Source organism: Scyliorhinus canicula, chromosome 14 (assembly GCF_902713615.1).
Source record: "Scyliorhinus canicula chromosome 14, sScyCan1.1, whole genome shotgun sequence".
Taxonomy (NCBI): Eukaryota; Metazoa; Chordata; class Chondrichthyes; order Carcharhiniformes; family Scyliorhinidae; genus Scyliorhinus; species Scyliorhinus canicula.
Genome location: NC_052159.1, coordinates 51,066,226 through 51,090,450, shown reverse-complemented (window position 1 = coordinate 51,090,450; position 24,225 = coordinate 51,066,226). Strand labels below are relative to the sequence as shown.

At 47.9% G+C, this 24,225-nt stretch overlaps 1 protein-coding gene across 5 annotated transcripts in view; it reads right to left on the bottom strand.

The window, feature by feature from the left end:
* Positions 1–24,225, bottom strand: part of spata13 (spermatogenesis associated 13) — a 425,777-nt gene that overhangs the window by 28,276 nt on the left and 373,276 nt on the right. For all 5 annotated transcript variants that reach the window (XM_038818100.1, XM_038818098.1, XM_038818099.1 and 2 more), the window contains 2 exons: positions 20,794–20,985; positions 10,881–11,060 (listed from right to left, as the gene is read on the bottom strand). In XM_038818100.1, the coding sequence (XP_038674028.1) occupies positions 10,881–11,060; positions 20,794–20,985 (372 nt within the window). The remainder of the gene's footprint in view (positions 1–10,880; positions 11,061–20,793; positions 20,986–24,225) is intronic.

Below are 24,225 nucleotides of genomic sequence, written 5' to 3'. Positions count from 1 at the left end.
TTTCCTTCGGGCATCCTTCTGCACTGTAAATTCTTTTCTATTCTATTAAGAATGCCAGGCCTCGTCCGAGGAGGATGCGGAAGAGGGCCGCTGTGCATGGGACAATCTAATCGCCTCCCGGTCCACCGACTAGGCGGCTTGGCCACCAGCAGCCTGAACATCCCATCCTAACCCAACACTCCCCCTGGCCAACCTCCCACTCCCCTGTCTCCTCTCCCTGCACATTGCCCCCTCCCTGCACCCCCCCCCCCCCCACCCCACCCCGCTTTCCACTGCTCTGCTACAGGATGCTGGCCTTGGGTTGGCAGTATCAGCAGGTCTGGTCCATGGGATGAAGGATGATGACGACCCACTCCGCGATGAGCTCTGGTGCTCCGCATCATTTGATGAGGTTCGATTTCTATCCTAGCACTTTTTACCACTCACCCGAGTGATCCCTGCATGCGTGCTGGCCATTCCATCTCATGGTCCCATCAAACCCTTGGGTGGTGGGGGTGGAAACAGGGGGTGGGATTCTCCGAAAATGGGGCAATGTCGCCGCACCCGCCGGAAAATGCCGCAAATCACTCCAGAATGTTTTCGAAAAGTCCGGAGTGATTCTGCGCCCTTCTAAGGCTGGCAGGGCCCCGACGTGTTCACCGTAGCTGTGCTGCGGATACGGGGCCCTGCACATCCGGGCATGGGTTTGCAACATGGCGGAGCCCGACAGTGGCCCGGCGCGGAGGAACATAGTCTCTCCGCCCCCCCCCCCCCCCCCCCCCCCCCGAGAATGAGTACGCCCGCCGATCGGTAGCCCCCGACTGCGGGCCTGGCCACCATGGAGGCTCCCCCCGGAGTCAGATCCCCATATCTCCCCACCAGGACAGCCCCCGCAGCCGCGATGCCGAGGTCCCACCAGGTGGTACCATATGCGAATGACGGCAGCGGGACTAGGCAGGCACTCGACCCCTTGAGCGCGGAGAATTGCTGCGGGGGCAGCTGACTGGCGGCGCCGCGTTGATCGCGCACGCGCGACGATTTTCCGGTCGGCAGAGAATTGCGTGCAGCGTGGGAGCCTAATTTGCGTAATTCTCTGCCTTCGCGCCGAGCGCGATTTTGGCGCGGCGGGTCGGAGAATCCTGCCGAGGGTCTGGGGGGAGGGATGGGGAGGGGTTGGGTATTGGGGTAGTGTGCGGTGATGGGCCACTCACTGGGAAAGCCCTACCACATGGTACCCCCACATATCTGGACCCATCTCCTGCCACCTCCACGGCGGCCCAGGTGTGGCCTCTGATTGCCCTGAGGTGCTGGCCTGTGCGCCTCCAAAATTCCACCCCACCCCCCCACCCACCCAAACCCACCTGGCCCAGCCCAGCCAATTCCTCATATCCTTCAGACAGAAGACCGAGGCAGTTCGGAACATTGGTGAACATGTGTTTATTGTGATATATACAAATATTGTGCCCTAGCCCTATCGTTAACCTGAATGCTTCACCCATGCCAACTTAACTGGTGTCCTAAAGCTTTCCAGTTGGCCCCCCAGACGGAATATTAGAAGTGGAGGTGGCCTGCTGCCTATCTTCCCCTGCGATGTTAGTTCCCTTTGGCGGCTGTCGTCTGTAGTGACCAGGCCCAGATGGGCTCGGCAATCTTCCGGGTGTCATGGGTAATGTGGTGCCACCCTGTTCTGCCCACTGCCGATTAGATGCACCAGGGACAGGTGGGCGGGGGAGGGGGGGGGGGGGGGGGGAGGGGAATTCAGAGGCACAGTGGCGTTCCAACACGAGTCCTGTCACCTCCTCCTCCCTCGGGGTGCCCGATACCCCCCGCACTATTTTTTGGGACGCAGACGTGACTGGAAAGAGCTGGGCTCCCCGCCACCTAGCGCTGCCAATCCTGGAGGCCTGCTCCTGTCGTGACCAGGGTCTCCATGCTCATGGCTATAGAGCACAGGGACTGGGCCACATCCCTCTGGGACTGTGCCACTTCACTCAGTGACCATATCAGGTCCCTCTGGGACTGGCTCAGGTCAACTGGAGGTGGAGGAATCGGTCGACTGACTAGGGGGCCTTCCTACCGGCAGCTCTAACATCCCATCCCCCCCCCCCCCCCCCCCAATCACCCAAGAATGACCTGTTGTGACTAGGCCAAACACAGGAGTGTCGTTGCAATTTCCATGTGGCCCTGGTACATGGCGAGGTTCTTGACCCATGGCTGGGGTGGCACGGCGGCACAGTGGTTCGCACTGCTGCCTCACAGCACAAGTGACCTGGGTTCAATTCCTGTCTTGGGTGACTGTCTTGTTTGGAGTTTGCACTTTCTCCCCATGCCTGCGTGGGTGTCCTTCGGTTCCCTCCCAAGGTCCAAAGATGTGCAGGTTACTGATTGGCCATGATAAAGTTTCCCTTAGTGTCCAGGGATGTACATGTTAAGTGGGGTTACAGGGATAAGGCGCAGGAGTGGGGTGCTCTTTTGGAAGGTCGGTGCAGACCCGATGAGCCAAATGGCCTCCTTCTGCACTATTTTGATTCTATGGTACCTTCGCACCCAAGGCCTCCACCGCGGACGGCACCTGTGCAGTGTTGGCCAGCGTGGCTCGCATGTTTGGCATCGCCATCTGCGCCTGCTGGCGCTGGATGTTTGCTGACATACTCTCCTGTAGTCCTCAACTCTGCTCCTGCAGAGTTCCATTGATGCAACCACCCTTTCCAGAAGTGCAAGACCTGTCTGGACGGCAGCTAGTTCCTGGGGTCAGGCCACCTTTGGGGGTTCCTACCTCTATCTGATGCACCGCTGTATTTGTGTGGAGTGTACCAGATAGTACCCAACCAAGGTGAATGTCTCCTGGATGGTGGAGGGTGCCGGTGGCTGCAGTGACGATAAGTCGGTGTTGTCCCCTGACATGATGTTGCGGGGTTGAGCAGGGGGTTGCAGGTCACCAGCAGGTTCCCCTCGTCACCATGTGAGCCGCAGGGTTGCAGCTGGGGGCAGGGACTCCAGATGGACCCGCCTCATTGCCAGGTGATCCTGCTAAAGAAATGACAAGACACATACTTAGATCTCAGGTAGGCATGGTGTGAGGGGAAAGAATGCCATAGGGACATTGCAATTCATTGGTGGTTCACTTGCATCTCCGATGCTGACCGCCCCACCGATTGTCTGCTCTCCAACCCTGCCAACCAGGTCCAATGCCCTCTGCTCTGCGACGGTGAGGGGCTGCAGTTCGGGTGGCCCCCCTCCAGTCTTCTCTCTCTCCCTGTAGCTGTGGGCTACCTTCTCCTGGGGGGACAGATAATGCACAGAATGAAACACTCAGATGTGGGCAACACAGGAGGTCCACAGCCAGTGGCTGTATGTGCTGAGCACTCAGACATGGCTGCGGTAAGATGTAGGCATGTGGTGCTGGGTGGGGTGCGATTGAACTGCTGGCGGGTGGGGTTCATGCATCCTGTAGGACACTGTTCTTCAAACTCTGGGGCATGACCCGCAGGTGGGTCGCGGGCGGGTCGCGGTGCTCCCGATCGCGCAAATCCCCGCGCAGCAGCCAGCTATTAATAACGGCGGATGCAAGTAGCCTTTAAAATGGCCGCGAGCATGTAAAAAAAATTCAGCTGCATTGCGCATGCATGCACGATCATCGACGCGCATGCACAAAATTGTGCGCATGCACACCGATGATCGGGCGCGCATGCGCAGTGCGGCCACTATTTTTTTTAAACGGTCGCAGCTTTTTGTTTTACAAGTTATGGGGTTTTTTATTCATTTATTTTATTCATTAAATTTTATTTTGTTCATTTATTTTATTCATTTTATTTTTTTTACAAGTTCGGGTGGGTTTTGTTTGTTAAACTTTTACAGGAAAAAAATGCAGAACTTTGGACAGAAGGAAATTCCATACTTTCCGACACCGGAAGGCTTCACCTTCATCCAGCAGGTTCCATTGGAGGAGCGTGTACGAGGGCCAAAGGGACCCAAAATCATTTCCTCCATTTTTATCAGCAGCAAACAAGGTAAGAGAAAATGGTGGGTCGCTCAGGTCGGCCGGCGTGGGTTGCAAAGGTCGGCCGGTTGGTAAAAATGGGTCCCCGGAAAAAAAGTTTGAAGAATGCTGCTGTAGGAGGAGGTTGGCTGACCGTGTGTGGGACAGCGATTAGTGCCAGGGGCATGGTGATGGTGCTGACTCACCCTGGGTGACCTGGGGAGTTACTCAGCCTCACCCGGCGCGCCCTTTCGGTCCGCGTGTTGGGGCCACATTGGGGCGGTGGGGGATAGGTATGGGGAGTGTGGGACAGGGTTTGGTGCCAGAGAGGACGGTGGTGGCTCACCCTGGCCGACCTGAGGAGGTTGTGCAGCTGCAGCTTCTTCTTGCACTAGTACCCACCATGGAGGTGGGGCCCATGGCACTCACAACCTCTGTCACCTGCACCCAGGCCAGGTTGACATCAGCGGGTGGCAGCCACATCCCCACCCCGGGGAACAGGATGTCCCGCCTCTCTTCCATGACATCCAGCAGTGCTCCAGCTCTGCATCGGCAAACCTCGGTGCCGCACTTTGGGGTGGAAGCTTCGTGGCTGGAATGAGAGTGTGTGGGTAGTGGAGAAGGTATATGCAATTCCAGATTGTCAGGCTCTCGAGTGCCAATCCTGAGCCCGGCGAATCACATGCTGGCATGCATTGATATCTCACTAATTCCACGTGGCGCCAGTGCTGACCCATTAGCATGTCCTGAATGGCTCCGGGACTGGGGCCACCATCAGAACTGTAGAGCACCCACGATTCAGTCCTGGAGTCAGCACTTAGTCGCTGAAACAGAGAATCCCACCCTTTATATTAATTAAATCATGTTATTGTCTACTCACACTCAGTTCTAAAGGCCAACCCTGATCTAGAATCCTCTGTAATTCAAAGACAAAGTAGTGTGCAGGGATGACCACTCTATTGTTTAGTCACAGGGATACCTTTGGTTTTACCACCATTCAGCTTCTAATTTGTCAGAGCCAGCCTAACTTTAAAAGATTAAACTAAAAAAATGCAATCTTCCATTTTATACATATAGACAGAAAATTTGTCCCTATTTATAGAATCACAAAGTGCAGAAGAGGCCCTTCAGAGCCTATTGAGCCTGCATCGACAGGTGACCTACCTACCTAATCCCATTTGCCAGAATTTGGCCCATAGCCTTGAATGTAATGATGTGCCAAGTGCTCATTCAGGTACATTTCAAAGGATGCGAGGCAACCCGCCTCTACCACCCTTCCTGGCAGTGCATTTATAACATATAATATGAGAAAATACAAGTGCAAATTATGTCAAACCGCATTTTGCTAATTCATGTAGTTTATGCAGATAAACCAGTTAGTAGTCCAAAGTTGTCAGGGTCAGGAGCGGGGGACGTCGAGCCTGAAGTGAGCGGTGGGGGCGGAGCTTGACACAAGGTGTGGCAGTCGAGGCAGCAGGCCCGAACCCAGAACGTGATGTAGAGGAGGCGTAGAGCACATCGGGAGGCTCCCGCTAAAAATGGATGCTTGGGAAGTTTGAAGTCCGGTCCCGGGGGAAGAGATTTTTTTTTGCTTTTTAAAAAATGTTTTTTTATTATTATTTATTTATTTTAGGATTGAAGAAAGGGGGAGAAAAATAATAAGTGGTTAAAGGATGCCAAATCAGCTGTGAAGAAGGGAGGAAGCACAGGCTCGCCGGCGAATGAGAGGACTAGTAAAAGCGCTGACAAGATGGCGGATCCAGGACCGCATGGTGGGGCAGCACTACTTTCGTGGAAAAGATGACCAAGATGATTGCTGTGGAGCTGGAGAAGCAGTCTGCGAGGCACATGGAGGCGTTGAGGAAGGAGATGGTGGTTGCACTGAAATCATTGGTAGAGGAGGCAATCGCCCCGGTGAGGGTAGCTGTGGCAAAGACATCAGCCGAGGTGAGAGAACAGGGTGAAAAGATGAAGGAAGTGAAGGAGGCCGTGTTGCAGCACAGCGACCAGCTCACCTCGATGGGGGACGAGCTGCGGAAGGTGGTGGAGGTCAACAGAGGACTCCGAGCAAAGCTCGAGGACTTGGAGAACCGCTCGAGGCGGCAAAATCTGAGAATTGCGGGCTTTCCCAAAGGGGTAGAGGGCTCAAAGCCAACAGTACACTTCGCTAAGATGCTGGCGGAATTGATGGGGGAGGGTGAAGACCCTCCCGGTATGAACTGAACCAAGCACATTGGTCGTTAAGGCCGAAACCCAAAGTAAGCGAGTCGCCGAGAGCAGTAATTATCTGCTTCCATAAATACCACATGAAGGAGAAGGTATTAAACTGGGCGAAGCAGAAGCGGGAAGTGCAGTGGGATGGCGCTACAGTTCAGATTTACCAGGACTTGACGGTGGAGTTGGCGAAGAGACGAGCGGCGTTCGGCCGAGTGAAGGCGGCACTGTACAAGGGGGGTGCGATTTGTATGGTATGCCCGGCAAAGCTAAGGGTGACGTACAATGCCAAAGATTTTTATTTTGAAACGGTGGAGGTGGCTGAGGCGTTCGTGAAGGCAGAAGGCTTGGGACAGTAGTGAGGAGTGGAGCTCGAAGAGAGATCGTGGACTGTGATTGGGGAACTGGAAAATGTATAAATGTTATAACTTTCTTTTCATTGACCTGTATTGTAACTTACTTGACTTCACATTGGTATAGAGTTTAAGTTTTTGTTTGGTTTGATTGGCATTTTTGTTGCAACGGTTATATGTTATTTTATTGAATTGTATGGGTTAGATTCTTTTTCTTTTTCTTCTGGGACTGGGTGGGAGGGGACGGTATGCCTTGGGGGTGTGTGGGCCACCCGCGCTAGCTAACTAAAGTCGGCTAGTGAACGAAGGTGAGGTGAGATGGCTGCCGACATTGGAGCCTAGTTAGCAGGTTTCGATGGGCCTACGAGGTGAACAAAGTGGGGGGGGGGGGGGGGGGGGGGGGAGAATCGATACTGGATGAGTTTATTTCAAGGGGAAGTGCAGGGGGATTCTGGGAGGGGGTTCAATGTTAATAATGGATAGGGGTGGGACAGGCTTATGGGGCAGGGCCCAGTGGTACGATGATGGTGGATAAGAAGGTGGGGGTGAGAGACCCCCAGTTAGGATAGTCACATGGAATATGAGGGGTTTGGGAGGTCCAGTCAAGAGGTCAAGGGTGCTTGCGCATCTTAAAAGTTTGAAGGCCAATGTAGCAATGCTGCAGGAGACTCATTTGAGGGTGAAGGACCAGGTGAGACTTAAAAAGGGCTGGGTTAGCCAGGTGTTTCACTCAGGATTTGACGGAAGGGCTCGAGGGGTAGCAGTAATGGTCAGCAAAAGGGTACGGTTCCAGGTGGAGAAGGTGGTTGCAGATCAGTGTGGTAGATACGTGATTGTGACAGGGGCACTGGAGGAGAGGCTAGTGGCACTGGTAAGTGTATATGGTCCCATTGGGATGATGTGGGATTCGCGAAGGTGTGTGGGGCCATCACCAACTTGGCCTCTCACAAACTGACAGTGGAGGGGGACTGGAACTTGATGCAGGAGCCAAGTTGGACAGGTCACGGCCGCACTCGCTGGTCCCGTCAGGGGGGAGGTGGGGGCAAAGGCATTGGCTGGGCTAATGGTGGAAGTGCGAGGGGTGGAGCCTTGGAGGTTTCTGCACCTGAAGGAGCGGGGGTACTTTCTTTTCTCAGCGGTCCATAAAGTAAACTCACAGATCGACATTTTCGTGCTGGCAGGGTTAAGGGGTTGCAGTACTCGGCAATTGCAATATCAGATAATGCTCCGCATTGGGTGGATATGCTACTGGAGCAGGAGGTAGTACATAGGCAGGGATGGAAATTAGATGTGGGACTGTTGGGGTACCGAGGGTTCTGTGACAAAATTGAAAAAGTAATCGAGGAATAGGTAGGTTTCAACTGCACAGGTGAGGTGTCGAAGGCGGTTGTCTCGAAGGCTCTAAAGACTAGGCTGGACAAAGAGGAGAGGTTGGAGCGTCAGAGGGTAGCAGATGAGATTCTGGAAGTATATAGGAGGCATGCAGAAGATGGGGAACCACGAAGTTTGAAAATAGGAAGGAACAGTGGTGTCTCGCAAGGATCTGTTCTGGGACCTCTGCTCTTTGTGGTTTTTATAAATGACTTGGATGAGAAAATGGAAGGGTTGGCCAGTAAGTTTGTTGATGACACGAAGGTTGGGGGAGTTGTAGATAGTGTTGAGGGTTGTTGCAGCCTACAATAGGACATTGACAGGATGCAAAGCTGGGCTGAGAAGTGGCAGATGGAGTTCAACCTTGATAAATGTGAAGTGATTCATTTTGGAAGGTCGAATTTGAATGCTGAATACAGGGTTAAAGGCAGGATTCTTGGAGGTGTGGAGGAACAGAGGGATCTTGGGGTCCACGTACATAGATCTCTCACAGTTGCCACCCAGGTTGATAGGGTTGTTAATAAGGCGTGCGGTGTGTTGGCTTTCATTAACAGAGGGATTGAGTTTAAGAGCCGCAAGGTTTTCCTGCAGCTTTATAAAACCCTAGTTAGACTACACTTGGAATATTGTGTCTAGTTCTGGTCGCCTCATTATAGGAAGGATGCGGATGCTTTGGAGAGAGTACAGAGGAGATTTACCAGGATGCTGCCTGGACTGGAGGGCATGTCCTGTGAAGACAGGTTGAGGGAGCTAGGGCTTTTCCCACTGGAGCGAAGAAGGCAGAGAGGTGACTTGATAGAGGTGTACAAGGTGATGAGAGGCATGGATAGAGTGGATAGCCAGAGACTTTTCCCCAGGGTGGAAATGGCTGTCACAAGGGGACATAATTTTAAGGTGATTGGAGGAAGGTATAGGGGAGATGTCAGAGGTAGGTTCTTTACACAGAGAGTGGTGGGTGTGTGGAATGCACTGCCAGCAGAGATGGTGGAGTCAGAGTGATTAGGGACATTTAAGCGACTCTTCAACCGGCACATGCACAGCAGTAAATTGAAGGGGTGTAGGTTAGGTTAATCTTAGATCAGGATAAATGGTCGGCACAACATCGTGGGCTTAAGGGCCTGTACTGTGCTGTACTGATCTATGTTCAATGTTCTAACTGGAGGTGAGCTTTGACCGACTCTCTACCAGGAAGGCGGTACGCCAATTTAGGGGAGCAAGGGGTGCAGTTTACGAGCATGGAGAGAACGCCGCTCTGACGGCCCCAGGGAAATACTCAGGGAGTCAGGTAGTCATAACTTTGTTGAGAATTTGGAGGCAGTTTTGCCAGCACTTCGTTTTGGGGGCAGGGTCAAGGGAAATGCCAATTTGGGGGAACCATAAATTTGAGCCAGGGAAGTGGGATGGAAATTTTCGGAGATGGGAGAAGAAAGGAATTAGGACACAAAAAGATTTGTTTCTTGGCGGTCGGTTTTCAGGATTGAAGGAGCTGGGAGCGAAGTATGGGCTGGAGCGGGGGGAAATATTTAGATACATGCAGGTTCGAAACTTTGCCAGAAAGGAGATATAGAGCTTCCCGGTGGTGCCGGCCTCCACACTGCTTGAGGAGGTGCTGACAACAGGGGGACTGGAGAAGGGGGTAGTGTCAGCGGTTTACGGGGCTCTTTTGGAAGAGGAGAAGGCACCGCTGGATGGGATCAAGGCAAAGTGGGAGGAAGAGTTGGGAGAGGGTATGGAGGAGGAATGCTGGTTTGAGGTGATCGGAGGGTGAATGCCTCCACCTCGTCCGCGAGGTTGGGGCTAATGCAGCTAAAGGTGGTATATAGAGCACACCTCACAAGGGAGAGGATGAGCCAGCTCTTTGAGGGGGTAGAAGATGTGTGTGAACGTTGCGAGGGGGTGCCCCCCAAACCACGTTCATATGTTTTGGTCCTGTCCAAAGCTGGGGGATTAATGGAAGGAGGTTTTTAGGGTAATCTCTAACGTGATGCACGTGAAACTGGACCCGGGCCCTTGGGAGGCCATATTTGGGGTGTCGGGGTTGGAACCGGGCGCGGAGGCAGGTGTTTATAGCCTTCCCCTCGTTGATCGCCCGAAGGCGGATCCTGTTGGGATGGAAATCAACCTCTCCACCCTGTGCCCCGGTGTGGGGACCTGCTTGACTCTTGAGAAGGTCAAATTTGAATTGAGGGTAAGGATGGAGGGGTTCTACAATTCATGGGCGTTATTCATTATGCACATTCATGAATTGGATTACATCGAACATTAAGCGGGGGGGTGATTGGGAGGGTTGGGGGAGGGGGACTCCATGTGTTAATGATAAATAAAGGTGATTCTTGATTCCTTTTTTGTCATTTGTTTATGTTAACATGCGGGCTGCTGTTTGGCTGTTTGGTGGGAGGATGGGATTGTTGTTATTGATATGGGGATTGATATTGCATTTGTTATTGATTATTGTTGGTGGGTGTAAATTTGGGAAAAAGGAGAATAAAACTATTTTTTTAAAAAGCAGTCCAAAGTTGTGCCGTATTCAGTTCATCTTTCGTAAGGAGAGAAGAATTGATGTGATATCTCACATATTTCAATAGGGGACTTATTTCTGTTATGATTCATGAGGTATGCAACTGCTTTAACTTGATATTAGGCAGAAAAGATGTACATTGCAGCATGGGAAATATAAGATCCACTTGTAGGAGCGGCTGGTGCTGCTGAAACCTAGAAAATATCTAATGTAAAAATTGTGATGTCCCTCAAAATCAGAATTAGACCAAACAGGTTGGCATATTGGACATAAATCCTCTGCTGATGTGCCCTAGATGCCTTGAATATGAGGGCATATTGGTGCAAAGTTTACTGCAATCATATTATAGGTTCAAGTGAATTGTGCATCTCATTTCTTTAGTTGAAAAGCTGAAGTTTGAGTACTAGTGATGGAATTGATCAGAAATCATGCACATTAAATCAGTATAATTATGCATTTAACGTACGTGCTGAAGGAAGCAGGATCCGATTTTACTCAGCTGAGGCTCATCTTTGTTGAATAGTTTCTCCAAGTCCTTCAAAAATTTCCTTTGGAATTTGTAAATCTCTTCAATGTTCCCAAATATGACATTTAATTGTGCTTCAGAAAACATCCCTGTATGTTTGCGACACTGACGAATATATCCCTAAAAAGTCCAAAAAAAGATAAAAATCTGTGTGCACATAATTTGTTCAAGTAAGGTTGAAATGGTGGTTACAAATGTTTTTGATCTTCCATGCAAGACAGTTTGACTTTACACAAATGTCAGCCTTTATCAATTATTCAAAAATCACTCTTTGTACCCTTTCTAAATATCCAGCTGTTAAAGGCACCCTGCAGCATGTTTAAATATTTCAGAGGAGATTAATTATTAAAGCGGGCTTAATTAAAGGAAATAATTCAGGATCACAGCATGCTGGAATTCACGAGGACAATTTTGAAATTATCAAAAGTACAACTTAATAACACTTTTATTGTCCATAAACAGTCAGTAAAACTAATGTGACATTCAGTTGACAAGATATATTCAGATAGCGGCGGCATGGTGGCACATTGGTTAGCACTGCTGCCTCACAGCTCCAGGAACCCGGGTTCAAATCCGGCCTCATGTGACTGTCTGTATGGAGTTTGCACTTTCTTCCAGTGTCTGCTTGGGTTTCCTCCAGGTGCTCCGGTTTCCTCCCACAATCCAAAGATGTACAGATTAGGTGGATGGGCGATGCTAAATTGTATTAGTGTCCAAATGTTAGGTGGGGTTACTGGGATAGAGCGGTGGTGTGGGCTCAAGTAGGGTGCTCTTTAAAGGGCCGGTGTTGACTCGATGGTCTGAATGGCCTTCTTCTGCACTAGAAAAAAAGTCCATGATATCTACATACAATTTGAAATTTTAAAATTTAGGAAGAAGTTTATTTTCCACTATTAAAAATTTTCAGACAAAAGGTGGTGCAGTGGTTAGCACTGAGAACCCGGGTTTTATTCTGGCCATGGGTTACTGTCTGCATGGGGTTTGCACATTTCTCTCGTGTTTGCGTGGGTCTCACCCACAACCCAAAGATGTGCAGGGTAGTTGAATTGGCCAAACAAAATTGCCCCTTAACTGGGGGGGAAAAATTGGGCACTTTAAATTTTAAAAAAAGTTCAGTCAAGTATCTATCAGATTCTTCAAGTCCATTAAAAAAAATGCAACTTACTATTACTCTTGAATGTGATATGCCCCAGTAATATGGCTTAAATTTGATGGCAGTTATATTTACTTGAAAGGTACACATTCACACTTTATTAGAAACTGCTAGTTTATCAACTACTTACATAATTACTGCAACCACTTTGTAAAGGCTTTCCTATTTGGTACTGCAATATGGGCGGCAGAGCAGCACAATGGTTATCACTGTTGCTTCACAGCTCCTGGGTCCCAAGTTTGATTACTGGCTTGGGTCACTGTGCAGAGTCTGCACGTTCTCCCAGTGCCTGCATGGGTTTCCTACGGGTGCTCCGGTTTCCTCCCCCAAGACCCGAAAGACATGCTTGTTAGGTGAATTGGACATTCTGAATTCTCCCTCGGTGTACCAACTAAGAGATTTTCACAGTAACTTTGTTAATGGAAGCCGACTGGTGACACTAATAAAGATTATTATTACTACAACTGCGCCATTCAGAATAGGCACTTAATTGAACCAATCCCTAAACTTGACAATGGAAAATTAAAGCCAAGGATTAATTTTTCTATTCAATCCAACTAGAAAAATGTAGATGTTTGAAGAGGCCAGAATTCTCACACTGGTGATGTTTCCCAAACTGAAACAGCGAGTCAACACACAGATGGATTCGGGCAATAATCTGGCGGGTGCATTAAAAACCACAATATTAGAAACCACAATATTATTTCCATTAATTTTCAATGTGTGCATAATAGTCACATTCTCATCTCTGAATCAGAAAGTTGTGGGTTCAAATCCCACTTCAGTGACTTCAGTACATAACGCTAGACTACTACTTCAGTGCAGCACAAGAGGGATGCAGCACAGTTATAGGTACTGCCTTTTCGATGAAAACGTTGAACCAAAACATCATCTACCTCTCAGGTTGGTGTAAAGGTGCCTTGGCGACTTACAGTGGTGGCCATAGAGTAAACGGTCGTACATTCAGCAGCTCTCGCCCTTAAGTGGTTTTTTAAAATGGTCTTTAAGCCGGATTTTTCAGAAAATGTCTCGACATAAGTTGATCAAAGTGAGAGGAAAAGGAGGTGACCCTCAATTTATGGAACCGTGTCCAAATAAGAGTCGAAAAAGGAGAAACCAAAAGATGGGTGAAAGCAAGACCCAGAGGTCATCGAGCTCAATGGTAATGTGACAAAGCTCGTCCACGCCAGCTCACTGGTCGATGGAGCAATGGGATGAGTACCTGGATGAGAAGTTTGCCCGATGTCGCAAGGAGTGTACAGAAGACGTAACCCAGGCGATAGCCTTAATTAAGGAGGTGGTTGACCCGGTGGAGGAGAAAACGACGACCCAGGGACAGGAGATCCAAAAGTTGCAGGAGCTGGCGACTGAACGAGAGGAGGAGTCCACTGCAATGGCTTTGGAAATTAGCATACTACAAGACAGCCAGAAATGACTGCTACATAAAGTGGAAGGGTTTGGAGAACTGGTCATGCAGGCAAAATATCCGAATCGTCAGGCTGCCAGAGGGAAAAGAGGGATCAGATGCGGGAGCGTATGTGGGGAAGTAGTTGCAGGTGATGGTTGGGGCCGATGTGTTTGACATGCCGCTGGAGGTGGACTGGGCACATAGGGTGCTCGTACGTAAGCCCCAGGGTCGTGAGTCCCGAGGGCCATGGTGGTGAGGCTACATCAATTCCTCGACAAGGAGCTTTTCATGAAGTGGGCCAGGCAGACAAAACAGTACATGTGGGAAGAATCAGAGATACGGGTGTACCAAGACTGGGGACCAGAACTCACAAAGAAGAGAGCACATTTCAACAAAGTTAAGGCGGCCCTGTTTGCGAAAGACATTAAATTTGGACTGTTATACCCGGCGCGTCTTTGGGTGACCTACGAGAACCAAGAGCTGTACTTTAATTCTCTGGTAGAGGTGGCTACTTTTATGAAAGACAATGGGCGCGATTCTCCCAGACAGGGAAAAATCGTAAGGCTGGCGTCAAATCCGGGCGGGTTTGACGCCAGCCTCCCCCTCCCCGGCCGGGAACCGATTCTGGTCCCCGGTCGGGGCTAGCATGCCGCGGCCGTGAACTCCGGCATCGCGGGCTTAACGAATTTCGTTAAGCCCGCTTGCCAGAGTTTGCGCCGGCTGACGCGTCAGCTGCCCAGTGAATTGATACAGTGGGGCGGCGGAAGGACAAAGAGTGCGCGGGAATCGGACCCGCTGCCTGTGATCGGTGCCCACCGATCGCGGGCCCATGGCACCCTTGGCACGGCCGTGGTACTGCCGTGCCAATCGGTGCTATGGTTGCCAAGATCGGGACTTTACGGCCGTTTTTACGAATGGCCAGACCAGGTGTGTTTGCCGTTCGTAAAAACGGCCGTAAAGGGCTTGGAATTCGGCCCATCGGCCAGCTGAGAATCGCTGCTGGCCGTAAAAAAACGGTGGCAGCGATTCATGTCGGGAGTCGGGCGTTGGGGGGGGGGGGGGAGAATAGCGGGAGGGCGTCAGACTAGCGTGGCCGTAAAAATTTACGAACCCCACTATTCTCCGCACCGTCGTGAGTGCGGAGAATTGCGCCCAATAATCTGACTTAAGGACTTTTAATTTCTAACTGTGGTGGACTGAGTTTGGGGAGGAAGGGATGGAGTGGCGGGGAGGAGAGAAAAATGGTTCTGTGTTTTGCTTTGTCTTGTTTAAAATTTCAGTCTTTAATTCTGTGAGTTAAGTTGCGATGTTCGGGAAGAAAAGGGTTTTGGTGTTTTCTTTTTTTTCTTTTCTCTCTTCTTGTGTAATTTGATTTTGAGTTATTGCTTTATGTACTGGATTACATAGGAAAGAACTTCAAAGTTGTGACGAGGGTGTGTTATTTTCTGTAAGAAAGATGATTGATTTTTGCAGGCATAATTTTGCTTAAGCTGCTTGAAGCTTCTTCTATTGTGTTTGATTCTCTTTGAAGATGATGGGACTGATAGGAATCAGTCAAAGGAGGAGGGATAGAATTTGGCAATCTGGTTTGATGACTCTTAAACTCAAACGGTGGTGGACTGAGTATGGTGGAAGGGATAGAGTGGTGAGGAGGTGAGAAAAATGGTTCTGTGTTTTGCTTTGTTTAAAATTTCAGTCTTTTAATTCTGTGAGTTAAGTTGCGATGTTCGAGAAGAAAAGGGTTTTGGTGTTTTAAATTTTTTTTCTTTTCTCTCTTCTTGTGTAATTTGATTCTGATTTATTGCTTTATGTACTGGATTACAGAGGAAAGAACTTTTATGATGCGATGGAGTGTTTTAGTTTCTGCAAGAAAGATGGTTGATTCTTGCATGCATAATTTTGCTTAAGCTGCTTGAAGCTTCTTCTTTTGTGTTTGATTCGGTTTGAAGGTGATGGGACTGATAAGAATCGGTCAAAGGGGGAAGGATGGAATCTGGCAATCTGGTTTAATGACTTTTAAACTAAAACTGTGGTGGACTGAGTTTGAGGGAAGGGACAGGGTGGCGGGGAGGAGAGAAAAATGGTTCTGTATTTTGTTTTGTCTTGTTTAAAATTTCAGTCTTTTTAATTCTGTGAGTTAAGTCGTGATGTTGGGGAAGAAAAGGTTTTTTTCTCTTCCTCTTCTTTGTAATTTGAATTGATTTATTGCATTATGACTGGATTACAGAGGAAAAGACTTTTAAGTTGCAACGGGTGTTTTCCTTTCTGTTAGAAAGATGGTTGAGTCTTGCAGGCATAATTTTGCTTAAACTGCTTGAAGCTTCTGCTGTTGTGTTTAATTATGTTTGAAGGTGATGGGACTGATAAGAATTGGTTAGAGGGGGAGGGGTTTGCCTCGTTGCCTGCAAATTGGGGGATGGTTTGTTTGCTTTTTGGGATTGTTGTTACCGTGTTGAGTGCTTGTGTTATTGTTAGGTGTGATAGAATCTGGCAGTCAGCGGGTTTTTTGACGCCAGAGGGTGGGAGATGCTGAGCTAGCTGGATAGCTGGTTCACAGGAGCAAGGTGGGGGGAGAGCTGAGGAAAGATGAAGTGAGGGACGGGGGATGGGGGGGGGTTGCTTCTGACGGGTAAGGGACAGTTAGGAGACTGAAGATGGAGATCTGATGGCGGTCGCCGCCGAGGGGCGGATCAAGTGAGGTGCGGAACACGGGCTAAGAACTGGCCTAGGAACGGTCATGGTTGACTAACAGGGGAGGAGGGCAAAAGCCCCCCCGACCAGACTGGTTACATGGAACATTCGTGGACTGAATAGGCCGGTTAAGAGAGCTCGTGTATTCGCACACCTGAGACAGTTAAAAGCGGACGTGGCTATGTTACAAGAAACCCACTTGAAGCTGGGAGACCAAATTAGATTAAAGGGATGGGTCGGACAAGTGTTTCATTCAGGACTGGACTTTAAAACAGGGCGGGTGGCAATCCTGATTAATAAGAGGGTGACATTCGAGGCGGGGAGGAGAGAGGTAAACCGGGGAGGCAGATTTATTATGGTTAGTGGGAAGCTAGAGGGAATGGCAGTGCTGCTGGTGAATATATATGCCCCAAACTGGGATGATGTTGCGTTTATCAGGAAGGTGCTGGGGAAGATCCCAGACCTTGACTCGCACCGGATGATCATGGGGGGGTGACTTTAATATGGTCCTGGACCCAAGGTTGGACCTGTCGCGTGCTAGGTCGGGGTAGCTATCAGCAACGGCAAAGGAACTGCGGGGGTTCATGGAGCACATGGGAGGGGTGATTCCGTGGAGATTTGAGAGACCAAGGAGCAGGGAATTTTCATTCTACTCCCATGTACTCCAGGATAGATTTCTTTGTGCTAGATAAAACACTGTTAGCAGGGGTTGAGGACACTGAGCGCTCAGCAATTGTGGTCTCAGATCATGAACCACACTGGATAGATCTACGGGCAGACACAGGAATCTTCCAGCGCCCACAGTGGAGACTAGATATGGGGCTGTTAGCGGATGAGGAGATCTGTGAGCGAGTGAGAGAGGCCATTCGGGGGACATAAAGATCAATGACACGGGAGAGACTGCAGCTGGGGTGGTCTGGGAGACACTGAAAGCGGTCATTAGAGGGGAATGTATTTTGATTTGAGCCCACAGGGATAAAACTGGAGCTGGACAGGTTGATAGGAGAAATCTTACAGGTGGACAGGAGATATTTGGAGTCCTCAAATGAGGAGCTCCTGAAGGAGCGTCAGAGACTTCAAATGGAGTTTGGGCTCCTTTCCGCAGGAAAGGCAGAGGGTCAGCTGAGGAGGGTAAAAGGAGTAATATATGAACATGGGGAGAAAGCTAGCAGGATGCTGACGCATCAGCTGAGGAAACAGGAGGCAGTGAGAGAAATAGAGAAAATAAAGGATTTGAGGGGGAAGACGGTGACGGACCCGGGGGTGGTGAATGAAGTGTTCCTGGAATTTTATAGCCAGCTATACAAGTCGGAACCCCCGGTTGGGGAGGAGGGCATGAATCAATTCATGGGGAGGCTAGAGTTCTCGAAGGTAAATGAGGAGCTGGTGGAGGCCCGGGGAAGCCCGATTGGGCTTGGGGAGGTGATAGATGGACTGGGGGCGATGCAATTGGGTAAAGCCCCGGGACCTGATGAATTCCCAGTGGAATTTTATACGAAGTTCTCTGTTTACTGGGGCCGCTCCTGGTTAAGGCTTTTAACGAGTCCAAGGAGCTGGGAGTACTCCCCCCAACGTTATCACAGGCATCAATTTCTCTCATCCTGAAGCGTGTCAAGGATCCAGAGAGCTGTGGATCGCACAGGCCAATCTCCCTCTTGAATGTAGATGTCAAATTATTGGCAAAGATCCTGGCCACTCGAATAGAGGATTGTGTCCCGGAGATAATTGGGGAGGATCAGACGGGATTTATAAAGGGCAGGCACCTGACATCCAACGTTCGACAGCTTCTTAATGTAATTATGATGCCAGCGGAGGGGTGCGAGGCTGAGGTGGTAGTTGCCATGGACGCGGAGAAGGCTTTCGACTGAGTGGAGTGGAAGTATCTATGGGATATTTTAGGCAGGTTTGGGTTTGGGCAGCGATTTGTGGAGTGGGTCCGGCTATTGTACCAGGCCTCGGTGGCAAATGTAAGAACTAACCGAGTTTGGTCAGAATACTTTAGTCTATGTCGGGGGACAAGGCAGGGATGCCTGCTCTCCCCATCACTGTTTGCCATGTCCATCGAACCCTTAACAAGGGCTCTGAGAGCAGCGAATACCTGGAGGGGTATAGTGAGGGGTGGGTGGGTGGAACACAGGGTCTCTCTCTATGCGGACGATTTGCTGCTTTATGTCACGGACCTGGTTGGGGGGATGACCAAAATCATGAAGGTATTACGAGAATTTGGGCGATTTTCAGGCTACAAGTTAAATATGGGAGAGAACGAGATGTTCGTGATTCAGGCACGAGGGCAGGAAAGGAGGCTGATGGAACTACCTTTTAAAGGGGTTGGGAGGAGTTTTAGGTATCTGGGGATTCAAGTGGCCAAGGATTGGCGGCAGCTTCACAAGTTAAATTTGGGCAAAGCAGTGGATCAAATGAGAAGGGGGGGGGGGGGCTTTAAGGTATGGCAGTGGGCAGGGATTGAGAGGTTTGGTGATCTATTCATCCAGGAGGGCTTCCCGACCTTGGAGACATTACAGGAGGAGTTTGATTTGCCAGGTGGGAACTTCAAGTACCTTCAGTACCTTCAAGTGTGGGACTTTGTACGGAGACAGGTCCCAAGCTTTCCTCGCCTCCCCCTGAGGGGACTGCAGGATAAAGTGCTGTCATGAACAGGGGTTCGGACATATACAGGGAATTGTTAGAGTGGGAAGGGGCCTCTGTCAGAGAGGCGAAAAGGAAGTGGGAAGAGTAGCTGGGAGGGGAGCTGGAAACTGAACTGTGGGAAAAAGCCTTGAAAAGGGTAAATGCATCCTCGTCCTGTGCTGGACTCAGCTTGATTCAGTTCAAGGTAGTCCACAGGGCCCACATGACGGCAGCCCGGATGAGTACGTTCTTCAAGGAGGTAGAGGACAGATGTGAGCGGTGTGGGGGTAGCCAGGCCAACCATGTTCATATGTTTTGCGCATGTCCGAAACTGAGGGAATTCTGGCAGGGATTTGCAGATGTTATGTTGGAAGTCCTGGAAGGTAGGGTAACTCCGAGTCCAGAATTAGCAATATTTGGGGTGTCGGAAGATCCGGGTGCAAAGGGGGGGGAGGGAGTCCGATATCCTGGCCTTCTCCTCCCCATGTAGCCCGGAGACAGATCTTGCTGAGATGGAGGGACTCGGAGCCCCTGAAATCAGGAGTGTGGGTTAGCGATATGGTAGAGTTTCTCAGCCTGGAGAAAATCAAGATGTGGAGATGCCGCGTTGGACTGGGGTGAGCACAGTAATAAGTCTTACAACACCAGGTTAAAGTCCAACATGTTTGTTTCAAACACTAGCTTTAGGAGCACTGCTCCTTCCTCACCTGAGTGCTCAGAAAGCTAGTGTTTGAAACAAACATGTTGGACTTTAACCTGGTGTTGTAAGACTTCTTACTGTGGAGAAAATCAAGTTCGCTCTAAGAGGATCAATACAGGGATTCGCTCGGAGTTGGCAGCCATTCATTGATTTCTTTAACAAAAACTGAACATCAGCAGTAAAGGGGGAAAGGGGAAAAGGGGGCGGGAGGAAAATAGGAGGCATGGTAATGTTAAATAAGGACAGGGAATTTAGTATACAGGTAATTGGGGACAGGGCAGGAGAAGTGGGGTATGTAGTTTATTGTTTGTTGTTATTTTAGGGGGCATTTTGTGCATCGACCCGCACGGTTGTTTTAGAAATGCCAATATGTTAAATTGTGAAAATTACAAATGCTTCAATAAAATTTTTTCTAAAAAAAAAAGATGCCTTGGCACAATTTAAACAGCAGAGGAATTCCTCTGGTATTTTGATCAAGTTACCTCTGAAGCAACATTAAAAAGATATGGTGGTTATTAGCATATTGTTTTTTTGTCAGAGTTGATGAATGCTTATTGGTTGTACCATCTCTTACATTAATGACTACACTTTTAAAAGTACTTAATTAGTTGTAAAGTTTTGGGACATTTTAGGGTTGTGGTAGGCACTATACAAATGAAAGTATTTTTATTTTTCTCACTTTCACTGTCTCAGTGGTAATCTGCTCTTCCAGATTACTGCCCAGACAACGTCAAGAAAAATCTACTCCCAGTCTCTTGGTTTATAATTCAATAATTGTTTTTGGGATGTGAAGAGAGGGAAGATTTGGAATTCATCTACCACTGCGTGCGTCTCTATTTTGATTACCTTTTTTCCACAGCTGGAAGGAAATTTACAAAATCTCATGCTGATAAAACAGACCTTCCAAAATAGTGGGTGTGAGGTGTTTGTTGTTTTTAGTGATTAGGACGTTTTGTATTCGCATTTTAACCTACACATCATCTCAACACACAAATCAAGAAGCAGTTTATTTTTCCTGAACCATTTGCGGAAAAATGGTAGAAGATTCTATATTATCCAAATAGAAAGAATTTACAAGGTTACGTGTAAAGGCAGGAAAGTGGGACTAGCCGAGTTGCTCTTGCAGATAGCCAAGATAAACATGATAGGTCTCCTTTCATGTTGCAAATTTACTATGATTCTATAAATGTTACAAACTGTATCTACCAAAACTGCCCCAGTTGTTAAATAATGGCAACTTCATCCAGTTTCAGAGCTGCATTTTTTTCAGTACCTCACAGATGTCTTTCAGGTGCTTTATATAGACCCGTTCAGTGTTCATGATCTCTTGGATAACATTTGTTCGCATCTGCTCCTGGTTCTCTGCATTTTTGAGTAGGCGATGTTTACTGCAGCTGGCATCCAGTTGCTCATTCGGAAATTTGCCAGTGCCTTCACCTACTGCATCTTCCTGGTTCACCCGTAGCTGTTAAAGTAAAAAAGTAAATTTAGGAAATCTGGCTTCGATAGAAACATAAAAGCAAACTGGAAAAGCTTCCACATCTTATAAGCAGTGTATTACTTATGGGCAACAAAAATAAAAATTCTAATTTACAAATATAAGCAGAGATTCTTTTGTGCACCATACACATTGTTTCATCGCTGTTAAGCATGCCATTAAGTGTGTTATTAAGTATAACCCCTCAGTAAGTGTAAGATAGCAACAATTTTTAAACAACTCACAGGTCACAAGTACCATAACTCTATATTACAGGGGAAAGTCATCCCGCTGCTGAATATTTGAATATTGACTTTAACAAAATAAGATATAAATCACTATGTTTCATATTAAATTAAATTGGTTGTCCCCAATTTCACCTTGAAAGTAAATCCAATGTGCTGCACATCCCTCTGTTAAAACCTCAATATAGCATTTTGGTAGCAAAAAATGATTGCTGACAGAACAATTGATAAAGATGGGCACATTTGAGGAACAGATGAAAGACAAAATTAGATATTTTTCATCCATGGTGAAATTTGTGTAATACCGTGGCCTTCTGCATGGTTTGAAAAAAGTGCATTTAAATAAGCGAATGTTGCATGAGTTTTAAAGAATATATCTATGTTTATAACCAATGCTGATCCTGTAGCGCTAGCGAGCAGATTAGCCATCACCACCCCTTCTACATCTCCCTCCAGAGTATTCATCCATGTGTGAACAAGCTCATTGATGATTGCATCAACATGATAAACTTAGAAATCTGACTCAAAAGTGTTGACTTCTTTCCCCCAAATGAAGCCTCCACATTTGGCTTTCCTTTCTAGCACTTGCCCTGCCTAGGCCAGTTGTGGTAGCAATGTGAATCACATCACCAAATCACATCTTAGTTTATCTCATCAGCTCCTGGTCAAGCAACGTCTTGATTTTATAATTCTCATCCTTGTTTTCAAATTCCTTGATCCTCCCTTTCTCTATAATCTTATCCAGCTGCACAAACCTCAGATATCTGTGCTCTGCTGATTTCAGCCTCAGGTGCATCCCCTATTTTAATTGCTCCACTATTGGTGGCAGGGCCTTCAGTTGCCTAGAACCCAAGCTTTGGAATTCCCTCCCTACACCTTTCCACCTCTCAATCCTGCTTTCCTCATTTAAGATAGTCCTGAAAACCTCTCTTTTTGAGCAAGCCTTTGGTGATCTGACATGCTTTAGTATCATATTTTCCATGCTCCCATGAAGCACCTTGGGACACTATTACATTAAATGCTTCATATAAGTTAAGAGCTCTTCATTGCTTTCGTCCCTCAGCTTTTGTGCTGTGCAATTTCTCTTTCTCAGCAATTTCAACCTCCATCTCAGTTCATCCTATCCTCTGCCATCCTATCCTCCTTTCCGTTCTGACCAATGTTCACAGTTACCCACTTGACTTTGCTCCCACACATGGCCTCGCTGATTCTATCACAACAATTACACATAAGGACCTCACTGATCACTTCCATGTATCTTCCACCCTCATCCCCAGTCCCATCAAAATCTTACTTTCCGTGACTACACTTGGAAAAAACGTCTCCACAAAGTCACTTAAAACCACTTTCAAAAATCCCAAATGGCCTGCGGTTCTTTGTTCAGCAGAAGATTTCTGAAGTTATGGTTCTGCTGAGCCACACCCGAGTTGACAATATCTTAGTCCCCATTAAAGTTTTGATCTCTTAAATTGAAAGGATGCAAACTTGGAATGGATATGGCAGCCGACAGGTTTAGCTCTTCACTGTCAGGTCAGTTGGACCACATTGGCATTAGTGGATCCAGCTCTCATCTTCCAAAACTGCTCACTCTTACAAAAACATCCGGGAATGCTAGGATAATCCCAGTTGCTTTTCCCTCTGACGGTCACGAAGATAGGTAGGAAAGTAAATTGTGAAGACATAAGGAGACTACAATGGGACATAGATGGTTAAGAGAGTGGGCCAAAATCTGGCAAATGGAGTATTATGTGGGCAAATGTGATAGTGTCCATTATTTCAGGAAGGATAAAAAAGCTCATTATCTAAATGGTGAGACTGCAGAGCTCAGAGGTGCAGAGGGCTCTGTGCGTCCAAGTGCATTCATCATAAAGGTACAGCAAGTAATTAGGAAAGCTAATATAATGTTATAGTTTGTGAGGGGAATTGATTACAAAAGTAGGGAGGTTATGCTTCTGTTGCACATTGATGAGACCACATCTGGAGTATTCTGTACAGTACTGATCTCCTTATTTAAGGAAAGATGTAAGTGCATTGCAGTTCAAAGAAGGTTTATTAAACTAATACCAAGAATGGGCAGGCTGTCTTATTAGGAAAAGTTGGAGAGGTTAGGTTTATATCCATTAGAATTTAGAGAAGCTCATCGAAACGTTTAAGATCCTGAGGGATCTTGATAGGGTGGATGTGGGGAGGATGTCTCCTCTCATCGGAGAATCTAAAACTCAGGTTACAAATAAGGGGTCACTCATGTAAGATAGAGACGAGAAGAAATATTTTCTCTCAGAAGATTATGAGTCTCTGGAACTCTTCCTCAAAAGGCAGTGGAAGTAGAGTCTTTGAATATTTAGAAAGTAGATCCTTGATTCACAAGGATATGAAAATTTATGTGGGTAGGCAGGGATGTGGAATGGAGGTTATAATCAGATCAGCCATGATTGTATTGAACGGCGGAGCAGGCTCGAGGAGCCAAGTGACCCACTTCTGCTGCTAATTTATATGTTCATATTTAACTTCACCAAGTACAAAAAGCTCAGATGTCTTTGTCACAAAGATCGAGGGCAATTGATAGCTGTCTCTGCTACTTCCAGCCTACTGGACTAAACTTCCTCGAATGCTCCCCCTGCTCAAGCCCTGGACTCATCTTTCCTTCCTGTTCCCTTGGCCCCATTTCCACGAAATTGGCAATCGGTGAAACACTCTTCCGGTATGTGTATCAGCTGATATTGTTAATCATTTTCTGTCCTGAGGTACTATCCCCTCTCCTTAAAAACTAATAATCATCCCTCTCCTCAAAATAAAACTAGCTATAAAAAATAATCCGCATCCCCTCTGTCCTTGTAAATTATCACCCACTTCCAATCTTCCTTCATCTCTACAGATCTTTAACATGTTGCTGCCTCTCAAATTTGTGTTCCTTTATCCTCTACCATTGTTTCTCTACATCTGATAAAACAGAGATGCACAACTGCAGTCTACATGCACCTGC